We start from the raw sequence: 15,719 nt of genomic DNA, 5'->3' as shown, positions 1-15,719 counted from the left end.
ACTTAACACAATAAAGCTCGAAATACAATCAGATTCAGAAGCTATGAATCCTGACCGAAGCAAAAGTTATAATGTAAAACAAAAAACGCCTTTTGGTAAAGCAACACGTCCTCTACCGTATCATGACAACAACTTAATAATGAAGGCGATACAGGAAACGCTCCTAAATGGTTTCTTAATAATGTATCACAATGAATCAACTCCGCTACAAATCTGTAATCCTTGAAAATCCAGTTAACCATCGGGGTCGCACAATGACGACCTGGCTTTAGTTGTCCTCATCACAATCAGCGAAGCGTCGTACTGAAAATGACCCGTCTACTTTGACAACATCGTTTGTCATTGTCCTACTCACTTCCGATAAGAAGACATACAGCTGATCAAAACAACCGCACTTAACCCCCCTCGTCAACACCGCTAAACCGCTGAAGATCAAGTTAAACGCGCAAAAACTCACTTCCTACCTGTCGTTGTTCTTTACTCTTAAGCACACTTGTTTTAATCCTCTCTCATAACACACTGCTTGATTTTTTTTTTTTTCCTTCTCCGCCGAAACTCATTGGTTCGCTGGTGAGGGAGGGAGTCGGCTTTGCTTGTGGAGCGATGGGGAGTGGAGAGAGGCCAGCTGCTGATGTAAGGATGGGGCTTTCGCTGGGACTCGATTATTGGGAGTTCAATTCAAAATCCATCATTAAAAACAGGACACTATGCTATGGAAATGCATCAGAGGGGCATTTAATGGGTATGAGTATCTGGCAGCTTTCACAAAGCTTGACAGCAGAGTTAAATCCGTTAAAATATATGCATAGTGTCTGTGTGATTTGCTGACAGGCTGTGAACTTATGAATTATGAACAAATCAATGAAATACATTTAAATCTAAGGGCAAGACATGCAATATCTCTCACACTTAGTTGAAGTTAAACTCTTTGCCCCAGCAATCCTCTGGAGGCTCACTAGAGGGGTTTTTTAATGTCAATCTGATTTTTCTCCCACTTCAGCCATGTAATAATGTGTCACACTGAACATGCCTATATGTGGTTCCATCATTACCTGTTTACATATTTACACACCAAATAGACAGATGTGCCAACAACTATAGCTCACAATCTAAATCCTCTCACTAAGATCTATAGTTTGTCAATTTGCAATCAGAAAAGAAGACAGTTGATGTCTAAATCAACTGGTCCCGGCAGGTTTTGTCACACCTCGATGATATAAAAAAAAAAATAGCGGGGACAAATGTGAGACATTTCACAGCAAAACAACAGGAACTTAAATGGATTGTCCTGCAAGCAGCACATCACAACCACGTGTCCATGTGTGAGCTCCAGACAGCTTTGGACCTGTGACTCTCTGCTCTCTTATCTTCATCACATGGACACATGCACACGCATACGCTCACGTGTAGCCTCTACATGCACATGTCTGGTGTCACTCACATTAAAATGGTCATGAGCTGATTGACAGTGTGTAGATTTTGTTGACAGCAATGTATGTTATGTAAGTATTGTTTCGACACAACGTTTATGCTTGAACCTTTTCACAGTCCACCCACAAATGTATTCTTTTCATGAATGTATTTCCAGACATTACATAACGTTTATAGATTTTCAGATTGCACTGACAAAACATCAGCCCTCCAGTTTCTGCAAAACAAAAGCCAAGGCCACAAAAGCCAAAGCAGCTAAAGAAATTGACTAAATTATCAAAATTTGGCCTCATCAGAACACAGTGCAAGACAGAAAGTAAAAGCTTTTATTTGACTGTTTAAAAGTACCTTGAGTGATTATAGTGCACTTTATGATAGTATAAATATGTAGGCTTCAGCTGTTGTTGCATTTTATGCCTGAAGGGTTTGATATTTCCTGATTCCTTCATGTCCTTCAGACTGCAAGAACTTCTTTTTTCATTAGAGCTTTGCTTTACGAATGTTTTTTATTTCAAGAGCACTGATTCTCTGAGAGTTGAGCCACTCAGGAGCTTTCAGCTGGCAAAATGAACTAGTGTGCAGGCAGGCAGGTCAATCAAATTATTCAGACAGCTTGAAAAATGAAACATTTGGCTCCCTGCTTTTTTTAATTATCTGCTCTGTTAAGCAACCATGCAACTTGCACACCAAACAACACAAAAACCACACCAAATCCCCCCCCCACAGGTTAGTGTAACCCTTTCAACAAAGGTAACAAATCCGTGCCTGGATCTGCACACACTGTGTTAAACATGAAAAACCGTCTGCTTTCTGACATGGCCATCACCTAAAGTCATGTTCTCTTCTGCCGTTTTTTCAACCCCACTGCGTCTTCTTCCGTGGGTATTCAGAGTAAGAAGCGTCTGCTTTGGGGCTCACACCTGAGCCTTGTTACGCCACAGCTCCAAACAACAGCCATCTGCTGCTGCTGCTGCTGCTGTGTTGGTTCAGCACCTCACAGGACGTTTCCTGCATTTACACATGGATTATCTGTTCAGATTCCCCCCCGCTGCTTCTCGCCAGCCACTGACCACATTGCATGTACAATAACCCAAATAGACTCTCTTAAAATGGCCCGACACACTCACATTTTCAGTCAAACTATAGCTCCGTTGTGTTGGTGTAACATCATCCAGTTTTACGCCAGCAGCCCCCTCTGAGTCGGGGTATTTTTGTACATAAAATGTAGTTTTTTGGGGATATTTTCAAAGACACTATCCATTCTTAAGTCTATCTTATTGGTGAGGCCAGCATCCGCATCCCTGTTAATGGTAATCAATCACTGAGCTTGAGTTTCAGCAGACTCTACTTCCAGTAACAGCTTATTATATTTGCCGTACTGACCTACAAATACAAAGATCTCCTTTCCCTTTTTACATAGTGAAGGTGATACACACAATTCATCAGGAGTGAAGCTGATACTGCATACATGCAACCTCATTTATTTCAGTTGGATAGTGATGTTCAATGTATGAGGAAAGACTTCAAATGATCAACTATCAAATTTGTTGCCCATTTATTTTCTGTCAATAGACAAACATTTACAGCAAATCTTGCATCACAAGTAATATTTGATTGATATTGGTGTTGCTTTTATATGTAGTTTATCAGAGGACAAACGCAATTCTCATCGCTGGCGAATAATGAAATGTGGGAGTCGCTTTGGTTTAAACGACACATTTAGGAAAGGTGGTGAGAGGAAATGGATCTCAAAACCTATAGTGTCGTGTTGTGTTGTGTTTTAGTACACAGATTATTTTGCTATCCCCAGGATAAATAGAACTACCCATGTGAGTTTCCATTTCAGCCGTATCAATCACCCCTGGTCCAAAATGTCTCCACTGTCCACTCACCTTCATTAACTGAATTATTTATTTGTGTTCAGGCAGATAGAACACGGGGAGACAGTAAAGGAGACACAGACAAGGACAGTCAGTCTCACCGCATCCGGATTTTTTCAGTCTGTGCATGTTGACTGGGGATCATTTTTGGAAGTGGACATTTTATAATGGATGCATTTGAGTGGGAGTTTCCCTGCACTTGTGTTTAACTTTCTATTTATTCATTGATCAGAACAACATGAGCACAGTTTAGAAATGTCCAGATTCACTGTTGTCATGGTAATGTTTTGTAGTAAGTCTGTTGTGGTTCATGTCTGCCAGCACGTAACCTCCAGTATGAACATTAGAATTGAACTTTGCCCCCCCGGTGTAGAAGCCTGGTGTAATATTGTCCCAGTGGAATGAGATTTTTATTCTCGCTTTCCACCTCATGAGCTTCCTCTGTCTCGACGGCTGTCGTTGAACAGGACTTCTATCACCTGTACTAATTAATGCAGCAGGTGTACAAGTATTTTAATATTATAACGGTCTGTCATGTTTAAGAGGCTCTTCTTGGTTTAGACAAATGCTCAAGAATGTCTGTATTTTTGTTGTCCTGACTGTAAAAAAAAAGCCTCTAATTGGTTTACGTAATAAGTTAAGTGTCAATGAACATGCATCAGTTTCTGTCACATGCTACCTTCTATAACTGCAAAGACACTGACCAAATGAATCTAGTAATACATTGTTTCGTTGTATGGCAATTACACTGACACATCAGGTTATAACCTGCTATCAAAAAATACATTTAAAATCCTCAATTACAGTCAACAAACCGTGCTCCTAAATGTTTTTATGTCTCCGTTAGTGAGCTACAGTTTGTGCCTCTAGTGCCACCTACTGCTGCAAATATGAACCAGATTTTAGAATTTAGACCCAAAATTGAATTTGTTCATATCTTGCGCACTTCAGACAGATGTCAATGTATTATCAGTGAATTTGGAAGTACAGCGAGTGGGAAAAACTACATTTTTATCTTCTGAACCAAACTGACGTGACTCCCCACAGCTGTCCAGGGATCAAAGTAACTGAAACGTCTGCAAAATAAGATTTGCTCATGCAGTTTATAAGCCTTTTGTTTTCTAGTCCTGGAATTGTGCATGCTGCCCGTCATACTGGACACTTAAATACAACGGCACCATCATTAGTGATTAACACCTGTGCTTCTCTTACAAGTCCAACGGCCCGCTGTGTTAGATATTTTCATATTAGGACATTTTTAGCCATCAGCTTTACTCCTAAACATCTGTCCTCATTGTTTTTATCTCGTTTTTCTATCCCCGGGTCGCAAAATAAGAAAATGTTACGGCTGAAATAAATGTATATTCTGGACACCGTTTCATTAGTTTAACTTCTTACCGTCACAGAGGTGCAATCTGAACCCAAATGTTATTTTAACACATTTGACATCAATACGTCACACCGTGTCTGTTTACATCTTTAAAAGTTGTTGGACAGACACTTCCCCGATCAGCTGAGTGGCTCTATTCCATCAACACCTCTAATCTATGGCTGCACCATGAAAACTATAAAAAGAGATCATAATCACGACATTCTCACATTGATCTTTTTTTAACACTTTATTCTGCAAAGTTCCATAGCGGCTATTTTCACTTCTTCTTCTCCACGTCCTGGTCAGCAGCCTCTTTGGCTCTCTTGGCACGGATGCCGAAGAGGCGAGCATTGGCGCGGGCCATACGCAGGCTGGCGAACGCCTTGAAGTTCTTCTCATCCTCAGAGATGATACGAGCCTTCTCCGTCTTCTGCACCTGGGAGAAGAAAGAGACAATCGCGTGAGTGATTTTTCACATATTGCTTAATTATATATCCAACAAAATCCAGCCAATGTAAAAAAGCAGTCATCAGAAAAAAGGTTCAAATGTTTCATCAAAGAAATACAGAGATTCCGGAGATTTGTCATCATCTGACCGCTGCGATGCAAAACAAAGATTTTAGGTTTTATTCCTGATGTCATCAGTGACGACATGATGGCAAAACCACAGCCGGTTTAATGGCGGCGGGGAGCGATTTCAAGGATAAAAATTCAGGCTAATTTTCTGCCTAAAATGCATCACTTTTGGATATGTTGGGTGCTGGTGGAATCTTTAAGGAATAAAGACTTACTGATTTGATGGGCATGACTGGACCACCAAGCTGAGTGGCCATCTTGAGTTCCTCCTCCTAAAAAGAGAAACCAACAGTTCATTCTTCATGGCAATGAAAAAACATCCATATTACACAGTAAGACGTGCTATGAGGCAGATAATCATCTCGCCAGCACTTGGGTGTTGTGAAATTACTCAAATAAAAAAATAACAGCAATGCTTGTAACATAACATCTTAATGAACACTGATGGGACACTGTACTGCATTTAGAAAAGTTAAAATACATGGACACACAGGTTAGGGTTTGAGCTCCCTCATACAAATCTCTACATGTTCATTATTGGTGCTAAACTGATAAAAGTTCATTATTTCAAAATGCATGAGGAATAAAGTCTAATTTTACACAGGGTTATTTTGTTTTCACACATTACTCTTAAAAGCTTGTGTAAAAGCTGTTATTAATTTTCATAAGACGGAGCAATAGTAAACAAACACTTGAGAGGGCTATTCGAATTTTAAGGATGACTCACTCTTACGAACCACATGCCTTGGATGAATGTTTTAGCACTTGTTTTTCTCAGGAAAATTACCACACAATCAAAACATAAAACAATTTATTCACAACTACTACAGTCTGCCACATGCTTTTGAGACTGGATGGGAAGTTTCTTTTTAATCGTTATGTTCCATGAAGGAGAAACTTACAGTGCTGTCTCCCTTCTTGGGAGCAGAAGCCTTCCTGGGGAACAGGATGAGCTTGGAGCGGTACTCCTTCAGGCGCTGCACGTTGGCCTGAAGAGATTCTGAGGATCTGTTGCGGCGGCGAGAGTCGACTGCGATGCCGATGGTGCGAGCTGTCTTTTTGTGGATGCCAGCTGCCTGTAGGGAGGATCGCAGCACAATAAGAGTTAAACATAAGAACTCGATAAGATGCCGATTATATTTTCCATTTTGAGTAATAAAGAGCAGTCATCAGATAAAAGGTTCAAAGTATTCATCAAGAAAATACAGAGATTCCGGAGATTTGTCATCATCTGACCGCTGTGACGCAAAAAACACATAAGATGGTTCTTACATTTCTCTGCACGTCTGTCAATAATGACATGTTAGCCCAGGTGCTTTATGCTATATTCTATGTAAAGGGGACGATGCTCAACTATGCTGCAAGCTTGCAGCTCAGCATTGAATGCACATTGACTTGTGCCTTCACTTCACCATGGGAATTGGTTTTCCTCTACAACTTAAATAAAACTGGTGCTTGAACTAAATCGTATTACTGAAAATGAGGTCTGGCAGGAAAGCAATGAGTACTGGTATACCGTAAAGTGTACAAAGTATGCTGATCAGTAAAAAACATCTCACTAGTACTCATTTCTGAGCGTACTTGTTGTGAAGGACGTCTACATGTCCTGGGGTGATGCACCTTAACATTTATTTAGCCTTTCTCCCACAGCAGGCAAGTACAGGGGAGGAATGGAAGGTACAGTTTGGCAAGAACATCACGTCTTTGAGCAGCCTTCATGTTTTTCTACAGCTACCGAGTGTGTTATTGGTTGGGTGGGATGCATGATTCATCACAGAAAGGTTGAGTTGGTTGTTTGCATCCACAGTAGTGATCAATAGCATTTCTGCAAAGTTTTACAGTTTAGTTCATGCTAAATTTCTACCCGATAAGAGACAGAAAATTGTTAAAGAGTGACATTGCTGATTAATTATTCCTGCGTGTAAAACTACCATCAACCAACAAATAGAAGGTATTACCTTGAGTTCCTCCAGTGTGAAGCCACGTCCGGCACGAACCTTGGTGTGGTACCTGATTGTGGGACACCTGACCTGTGGCCTCAAGGGTCCAGCGACAGGACGGGGAGCAATGAGACGGGCCTTAACCTGACGAGCCTTTCGCCTAAAGAAAGAGGTATCGTAATTAAACCCACAGCAACAGAAGGGGCCACTTTCGGTCCCAGGAACCAAGAAATATACAAGTCTATTTTGCATACTCTTGATTGTGTTCCCACCATCTCAATAATGAAATAAACAGCAAATAACAGAATTGGGGGGCCTCTGCAAGAGGCAAATCATGTGCAGTATCCACACTGCAAGTCATCAAAAGGTTTACGGACATCTCACCCTCAAAATCATAAGAACCAAGAACATCTAAATAAAAACATCTCAATTTGAAATGCACATGTAGTCACATCAAAGCAGGATCACCGATATAACACTTTCCATATGTTACGAATGTAAAATACACCCCGATGAGTAAAATTGCTATAGAACACCTGAGGTGTTCCCAGACAATACATACCGATACTTGCCTTCAAGAAAGACCCTGGTTTTGACTATTACAAGACACATATCCACTATTTAATGTGTGTAGAGCCCACCTTCTGGTTATTATGCATTACTTTATGTCCGTGCAAACAAAATACGGATCACGTATAAGTTTCCTTTTACCAAATAAGTTATCATATTTAATTTATTCCTGCCAACAAAGTTGGTATTTTCTACTCCACCATGATGCGACTGGGCGGCGTGCTGGTTCAATGTATCACAAGCACGAGACGGTTCTCACCTGCGGAGCTTCCTGGCTGGCTGGTTGAACCAGGTGCGCACTCTTTTCTGCCAGTCTTTGTGGAAGTGAGGGTTCAAGAGCATTCCATTCCGGCTGGGGGCCATGGCTGCCTACTTCCCTGCGAAAACAGAAGGACACACGGACATGAGCAGACTGTCAATGCCGGCACACCACGATTATCCGAGGCTACAACGGCGATGCTAAGCTAGCAGGTTAGCGAGGTTACTGGCCGATTTGATAGGCAACTCCTGTATGCGGCTGCTACGACCCACGATAACTCGTCCTTGCCATTTCGGCATTCGTTACGTATACTGAACTTTATTTCATGGGACATTACAATATGGAGCTATAGTTCGGCCTCTCACGGTGTGCGCCAACAGTCACACATAAACACCACTCGCCCGGGGATCACTACTAAAACAGATGTTGTTCAGCTATTTACAAAGGAAATCTTAAGACAATAATCACCTTATTACAAAGGTGGCGAAACGTTCTATCTCACGTTGTATTTTAAATGAACGTATACCGATAAAATTACAAGGATTAGAGTAGATTATTTCTGAATATGTAGAGAAAAAATATCTCACCTACTAGGGAGAAAAATGGCCGAAAGGAAAAAGGAAGTTGGAACGCGGTGGATTGTGGGATATGCGTAAAACAGCCAATGGCTGAACAGACTCGATCAAAGAGTATATAAATGAGGGTTATCCTCACAAAGAACATCCGGCAAAACGTAAAATGTAACACAAATATTTCCGATTATTTCATGTAAGAATAGGGAATATAAAATTAAGCCATTGTGTTGAAAATATATATTATGAAAATCCAGATAATCCTGCTATTTGACGTCTTTCGATGTTCCCTGTGCAATACATGCACCCCAAACAAATATGTTGTCGGTATCTTAATAGACTAATATGCATGAATACTTTCCTATGGATAAAACGTGAAATCACGTTTAAACCGTACACAGAAGGAATAATTTAGATTAAGGAAAACTGGAAGTAAGAATGTATAAACCTCACTTTAATCATCTTTGTTATTGCAGGGAAATTAAACCTGTTGTATGCTATCATAACAATATCAATGTATTATTATTTATCAATATTTTTTTCTGTGGTTCTTAAAATATTTCCAATACCACAGCAGTTAATGAGGCTGCATTCAGGTTTGGAAAGTGGAGTTCCAAAAATAGTGGAGATTTATTAATCCTATGATTTATGCACTTCTATTTTGTCACCAAAGATCGGACTAGGATAGTAGCCGTACAATTACACTTTAACACATTTAAAGCCTCTTAATTTACAAGTGTGTATTATTTTTAAGCATGCTGTGAATGTTTTATAAATATTAAATTTGCGTTTGTAAAGCTTTTCAATTATGCACTCACATTGGTACACTTACAATTTATTTTGCAAGCTAATGTTTAATGAAATTATTTAATGATGCCATTTTGTGTTCATTACAGTACAATAATGTAGTGTAATTGTGTTCACAAGTTTGACTTACAATTAGAGGGGAAGTTTTTGCCCTGGCCACTAGATGTAGGCCTGGCACCCTCCATTAGCAGCCAGCAGCAGTCTTCACTACTGACAGTATAAAGGCTTCCAATGATACTACAAATTATTTTCTGTGCTGGACAGTATACAAAGACAATCACGTTATGGTAGCAGGGTATCAGCTATAGGTAATGACCAAAGATAAATCTTTCAAACTGGTAATTTCTATGTTTTGAATATTAGTTGTGAAAGACTAAAAGACTAGAAAAGATAAAGAATTATGTATGATGTGTCTTATTTCCCACCATGTGTCACATATTAACTCAATAAAACCAAAGTGTCACACAACAACTGCAGCAGTTGGATTAACAGCACAGGCCCAGTGGCCCAAGGGGTCGGGGTGGCCCTAAGCCCGGGTTTAAAGGTAGTAGCGATGACCTGATTCTTTTTTTTGTTTGTTTTGCTCTTGCTCCTGATCAGAGTCCTTTCATATTGAGAAAGAATAGTATATCTGTGATTTAATATTTATTCATGTTAACTGTTATTATGGTTTTCTGGAAGGTAGTGGGGAGGATTTACATATCTATGACCCATTGTCTCATAATCCATCCATGAAGCAGCAACAACAAAAACCCTCAGAATATGAAGACGAGGCTTTCATCTCCACATGTTGAAGGGACAGATAACAGCGTCAGCATAACTGCTCTGCAAATTGATATAATGAAGACATACTAGTTTATATTCCATTTAGATTTATGATCACATGCAAAAAACACTCCCCTCTGTGAAATGTTAATTATGAGCATAAATCAGAACAGCACTGACTTGGGAAATGATTTTTTGATTTTGTGCTTCATGTGCAACCTTCAGCACACCGTGACAGAGTGGTGCTGTGCAGCACACTACTTTAAGTATTACAAGTCATTGACATTTAATGATAAAGCTCACAGCGCTATATCTAGAAAGATTTAATGAAAGCCATCTAATATTTACTTATTTCTTACTAATCTCAAGTCTGATCACATGTGAATACATTCAAGACATTTTTTACAGGATGTTAAGTGGAGACAGGTCAAGTTTGGATGCGAGACCTGGATCGTACACAAATAGGTCAACGCAACAGACCTCTTTGAAAAGGAAGGTATTGTAAGGACATTTGGTTGATAAATAAAATAATTCAAAAGAACTGTCTTTTTTACAGATTATTTAGTAGGAATGTCATATGAAATGAACTAGATGTCCCCAGTGACAATATTTCAATTCAGTTTTAACCAAGAAAACCAATTACTGCTCTAATTTTCACATTTTCAGCTTGAGTGCGCAGTTTTTTTATTCACCGCTTCATTAATCATTGAGCGACTGCAATCTCTGCCTATCTTCACACAGGGCAAAGGTCAAGGTGTGTGGAACCATATCAAGCAAAAAGAAGAAGCACATGTAGAGCAACACGGACATGAACATGTAGAGCAACACGGACATGAACATGTAGAGCAACACGGACATGAACATGTAGAGCAACACGATATGAACATGCCTACAGCTCATCACAAACTCTGCATGAGCTTCTCTTAAAGTTGAACTTGCGTTGTCCTCGTTTGAATTTGTCTCATCTTGACACTAAAGGCATCACAACACATTGCTTCAACTTTAAAGTTGAAAGTGAGTTCACAGACAAGGGGCAAAAAGAAAATCACAGGGGTGAAAGGACCAAATTTTATTAAATGAATGTGACACGGCTCTTACAATCACTTCCCACATGGAGCAAAGCATTAGAAACAATGTACCGACAGATCTGGAGATTAGGAGCCCTTTTGGTTGGCTAGTGGCTAAGCAAATCCTAACCTTAGATGCTCGTGAGGATGTTTTTTTATTATTTTGACAGCACAATTTCAGTATCAAAATAAATAGAGTGTCACACAAGATGTTAGTAACCCTGCCTACTAATCTTTGATTGCAGTTACATTATAAAAACAGCATGGAGTTTATCCATTTAGTCTTCAAGTGACATTATAAAAGAATCATATGCAGCTTGATCCATGAGGCCTTCAAGTTCTTCAGGCTTTTCAATCGTCATCTTGATAAGCCACCCTGAAAAATAATTAAATACATTTAAAAAAAAAAAAAAAATGTTCTCATGAACAAGCAGTTACCTTGTTCTGGTCTGGCAACTTTTCATCTATCTTGGCAACAAATGTAGTGGGAGAAATGTACTGAAGAACAGAGACTGCGAGACGATTACCCTCCTCATAGCAGGCTTTATTCACGAGTGCAGGATTCTCTGCCAGCTCTGTGTTGATTTCAGTCACTTCTCCTGCCAGTGGCGAGTATAGCTCACTGGCAGCCTTCACGCTTTCCAAGGCACCAAACTCCTCTACAACACGCACATTTCACACACACACACACACACACACACACACACAACATAACGGATACTTCTTATCACACTGCTGGAATTACTTTCAGAAATGTGCCGTGTAGTCCAGGCTCTTACCCAACAGTTCAAGTCTTTGGCCAACTTCAGGGAGTCCACAGTACACCACGTCACCTAATGCTTCCTAAGATAATAAAACACAATTTTAATATACACAGAGTATTATATAAAGTGAGCAAAAACAGTTATCCAAGAATGTCTTACAATTCTGCACTTTAAATAGGATCAGGCGGTTTCTACTGAAGACGGGAGTAAATAATCCATTTGCTGGGGATTATTTTTTAAACCACATACAGCAGCAGGACAGTGATTTGTTTAATCGTTTTTTAAACAACGATGGAGCCCATTGGTCCAGAGGAATAAGCAACATATAAACTATACACACAGACAACACTTGTTAGTAGGCTTATTCTATAAATCCACCGACATTTTTTAAAAGACAGCATAGAGTCAGATTTTCAGGGCCATCAGCGAAGACACAATCAGCAATAAGAAATCAGTTCATCTCGACCTGCAGACTGTTGCAGCACGGACACAATCTACTGAGATTACTGGCGTAACTTTATTATAAAGTGCAGCTAATCCCAGTCAGCCTGATCAATACTTTTGAAGCAGAGATACTGGACCCAAACTGTTGACGTCACAAAAAGGTGTAAACCTTTCTCCCACTCGTTCATACACAATAAACTGGAATTGCTATACCTAGGGATAAAGACGCCATTTCATCTTAAAATAAGAGTGTTTAAGATGCTGACAGGGACTGAATACATTGTCCCTGGCCATCTGAAATGAACTTTCTATTACGAATTTAAGTTTCTATAATAATATATTTTTGGGCAACATTACATTTCTGGGAGCAGTCTAACATAAGGAAACTATTTTTTGAGACTCTGGAATTGTTGAAGCCTCGACAAACTTTAAAGTTTTAGAGAAGTGCAGGAACACCGACTTGGTTCTTATACTTTAGTTTATACTTTTACAACACCCTGAGAAAACTACGAGTAGTACTCGTTTGCTCCATTAGGCCTTTAGGTTTTTCATTTACAGTTCACCTTTCCAAGATGCTGCGAGTTTAACACACAATCACAGTTCTGCTCAAAGTTCACCTTCCAGAGTATACAAGTCCACACTTTGCTCAGAGACAATCACATCCAGTTGATGAGCAGTTCTTCTTGAACGCAGCGGTGACATGAGGCTCAATGAATATAAACAAAAAGGCAGTAAAACACCTCGAGGTGGACATGACTGAAAAAGACTTTCAATAATTGACCATATAAATAATTTCCTCCACAGATATTACATCTGCAGTGTCGGCAACAACAAACACAGTAGACTGCTTCACATTAAATGACTTTTGTCCGTTCAGCAGCAGAGATGAAATTATTTGTTTAATAGGTCAGACATGTGACTACAACGCCTCCGAGCACAGTAACCGTTTCTCTGGCTGCATTCAAGCCAAAGACTAAAACACACCTGCCGTCAAAGTTTTTAAAACGTCCTTGAGATTTTCTGCACAGCGCTGCATTTTGGCGGTCATCAATTGTCTCAAACAATAGTCATAAAACAGTAGATTAGTTTGTTAGGACAGGTGCTGCAGGTGAGGACAAAGTGCAGTGCTGAACTGCAGGCATTAGCATTCCACCATTTTTAGATTGCCACCAATAAACCTCTGGACCAATTGTGTCATAAATCAAAAGATTAATACCAAGAGCCATCGACCTACCTGAGCATAATTGCTGATACCAACCGTGCCGATTCCACCTTCCACTCGCACCCACTCGTGCTTGTCTGTGAACTTTAGGGCTGCGGAGAGAACAAGGGAATAGTTCAGCTTGGAACTGATTCATTTATTAGTGAGAGTCAACAACAGGATAATAGATTCATGTATACAGCACCTTTCAAATACAACATGAAACTATGAATAGTGAATGTGACGCGGCTCTGACAACGATAAGAACACGTGGAGTACATGGAGGCTGAAAGCACATCATTTGGATGTTCCAAAGAACATCTCACTAAACTATGGACCAAAGCAGAAGAGAAGGCCGTTTCTGATGCAACACCATGTGCTTTCAATTAAAAATAACGAGTCTGTAGTTTACAGGTTGCAATGAGACAACCTACAAAATGAACCATGTCCAAAATCGTGAGTGCTCTGCAGGTGCAGTTTTGTGGATCCTGTCCATCAGTGTTTCGGTATCTGGTTGATGTGCAATTAAAAAAAAAAAAAAAAAAAAAAAGAAGCTGGAGTTAAGGCAGTTTTTGATTCCACGCTCATGCTGTCATCTTTACAATGCCCCGAGGGAAGAAGCACAATGCCTCAACAACTTCCACTGTTGGCATCGGACCATGCATACAAATAAAGGTTTGAACCAGATTGTGAAGAAGACACTGATGCATGACAGGGGAGAGCAGAATATTTCTGCTGTAAAGGGCTGAGGAAATGCCTTTTAAATATTACAACGAGAGCCTTAAAAAAAAAGCTTTTTACATTTCACAGGTTTGAAGAATAATGATTGAAAGCAACAACTGGGTGAAAAATAATGAAATTGTTGACATTTTAGACCACATGTAGGCCCCACACATGCAATTCATCACCCCACAGCTATCTGTGGCACATATCTAGGATCATGGGTGACTTCTGTTTAATAAGCTTTAAGGCCTAGCCTGGGTCATTTGTTGTTTACGTTAATTAATTAACCAATTTGGAGCTCGTGATATGGCTGGTTTCCAATTAAATCAAATAGAGACACAAACAAGTCCTTGTTGTAGAATTTAGAAAACATAAAATGCGGCTGCTAAAGTTTTTTTATGCTTGACAGCCACTTCCGTGTAAAAAAACCCAAACTTCTATCCACCCTCCCTGCACTTCCTCTCTTCTGCTGTGGGAAAGTTTCTCCACAAACTGCGTGAGTTGTTTCGCCCATTGCAGACAGACAGGAATGTGAGAGCAGCAGCCCCGCATGTTAGTATGTAACATTGCAGCTCTTTCGGACAGCCATATAAATGTGGTTTGTTTACGTATTTATTTATTGTTTACCTGTGGACAGGAGCGAGGTCGTGCTCAGTGTCCGCGGAGAGTCGCTCCTCCACAGCAACCGAGTCGCTGCCGACGAGAGCGCAGGCAGTCTGGGAGAAAAGTTTGCAGAGAGGCAGCGTATAGCCACTCTCATCGCCATCTTCTGTCAGTGTGTGTGTGTGTGTCTGTCCGACTCGGGTGCACTTACATTTGACTGCGGGAGCGCGCACCATCCCACTGTGTGCGGACTCCCGCCGGGAGGGAGGGAGGAGGGTGCAATAATTATGCAATAATTGCACCGGTTTTCACTCGTTATTCATAGGAAATGAACACTGTCGGGTGAAGTATTCAGATCTTCTACTTTAGTAAAAGTAACTGTAAAAATATGACATGTAAAGGTTTTGCATTCAAAATTGGACTTGAGTAACTATCACAAAATGGCTACTTAAAGTAGCAAAAATAAAAGAAATGCCCCTTTTAGATTGTTATATTGAATTATTTGTATAAATTCATTTACATCTAAGGAGCATGTTAATGTAGTGGGTGGTCGAGGTAGAGGTAATACCTAATTTTATACACACTGATTCATTTTTATAAGAGGATGTTTTGCATGTAGAATCTAAATGTATGAAGTAACTGGTATTAACTGTAGCTGTCAAATAAATGCAACAGTGTCACAAGTAGGCTACGATATGTTCCTCTGGAATGCAGTAAAGTAGAAGAAGAAATTAGAAGAAAATCA

The 15,719-nt window shown here is 40.0% G+C and overlaps 2 protein-coding genes and 2 non-coding genes across 5 annotated transcripts; all 4 read right to left on the bottom strand.

Moving 5' to 3' along the window:
• Positions 1-4,908: 4,908 nt before the first annotated feature.
• On the bottom strand, positions 4,909-8,701 carry rpl13 (ribosomal protein L13). The gene is made up of 6 exons (XM_076109848.1): positions 8,616-8,701; positions 8,029-8,146; positions 7,218-7,359; positions 6,162-6,335; positions 5,475-5,531; positions 4,909-5,119 (listed from the first exon to the last, which is right to left on the bottom strand). The coding sequence occupies exons 2-6, from the start codon at positions 8,130-8,132 to the stop codon at positions 4,961-4,963; spliced, it is 636 nt and encodes a 211-aa protein (XP_075965963.1). The 5' UTR covers positions 8,133-8,146; positions 8,616-8,701; the 3' UTR covers positions 4,909-4,960.
• On the bottom strand, positions 5,195-5,273 carry LOC142970193 (small nucleolar RNA MBII-202). Its single transcript, XR_012959212.1, has one exon. It is a non-coding gene; the product is annotated as a small nucleolar RNA MBII-202 (small nucleolar RNA).
• Positions 6,411-6,489, bottom strand: LOC142970194 (small nucleolar RNA MBII-202). The gene has a single exon (XR_012959213.1). It is a non-coding gene; the product is annotated as a small nucleolar RNA MBII-202 (small nucleolar RNA).
• A 2,525-nt stretch (positions 8,702-11,226) lies between the features above and the next one.
• On the bottom strand, positions 11,227-15,200 carry gcshb (glycine cleavage system protein H (aminomethyl carrier), b). Of its 2 annotated transcripts, XM_076109851.1 has the most exons (5): positions 14,999-15,194; positions 13,682-13,761; positions 12,019-12,082; positions 11,767-11,898; positions 11,227-11,615 (listed from the first exon to the last, which is right to left on the bottom strand). In XM_076109851.1, exons 1-5 carry the CDS (start codon positions 15,135-15,137, stop codon positions 11,518-11,520), a joined length of 513 nt encoding a protein of 170 aa, XP_075965966.1. In that variant the 5' UTR covers positions 15,138-15,194; the 3' UTR covers positions 11,227-11,517. The 2 variants fall into 2 exon arrangements, with proteins under 2 accessions (XP_075965966.1, XP_075965964.1); XM_076109849.1 differs by lacking the exon at positions 11,227-11,615 and having other exon boundaries at positions 11,622-11,898; positions 14,999-15,200.
• Between the last annotated feature and the right edge of the window lie 519 nt (positions 15,201-15,719).

This window comes from Anarhichas minor, unplaced genomic scaffold (genome assembly GCF_050575085.1).
Source record: "Anarhichas minor isolate MPS153535 unplaced genomic scaffold, ASM5057508v1 ptg000042l, whole genome shotgun sequence".
NCBI lineage: Eukaryota > Metazoa > Chordata > Actinopteri > Perciformes > Anarhichadidae > Anarhichas > Anarhichas minor.
This window is presented reverse-complemented; position numbering and strand designations above follow the sequence as displayed.

Bases quoted from the DNA above. Each gene is read 5' to 3' on its own strand.
- rpl13 (XM_076109848.1), bottom strand. From the start codon at position 8,132: ATGGCCCCCAGCCGGAATGGAATGCTCTTGAACCCTCACTTCCACAAA. The intron at 5,532-6,161 runs GTAAGTTTCTCC...TTCTCTTTTTAG, and splicing joins CCAAGAAGGGAGACAGCACT to GAGGAGGAACTCAAGATGGC. The intron at 5,120-5,474 runs GTAAGTCTTTAT...TTCTTCTCCCAG, and splicing joins CAGTCATGCCCATCAAATCA to GTGCAGAAGACGGAGAAGGC.
- gcshb (XM_076109849.1), bottom strand. From the start codon at position 15,137: ATGGCGATGAGAGTGGCTATACGCTGCCTCTCTGCAAACTTTTCTCCC. The intron at 13,762-14,998 runs GTAAACAATAAA...TTCTCTCCGCAG, and splicing joins GACCTCGCTCCTGTCCACAG to CCCTAAAGTTCACAGACAAG. The intron at 12,083-13,681 runs GTAGGTCGATGG...TTATTATCTTAG, and splicing joins GTATCAGCAATTATGCTCAG to GAAGCATTAGGTGACGTGGT.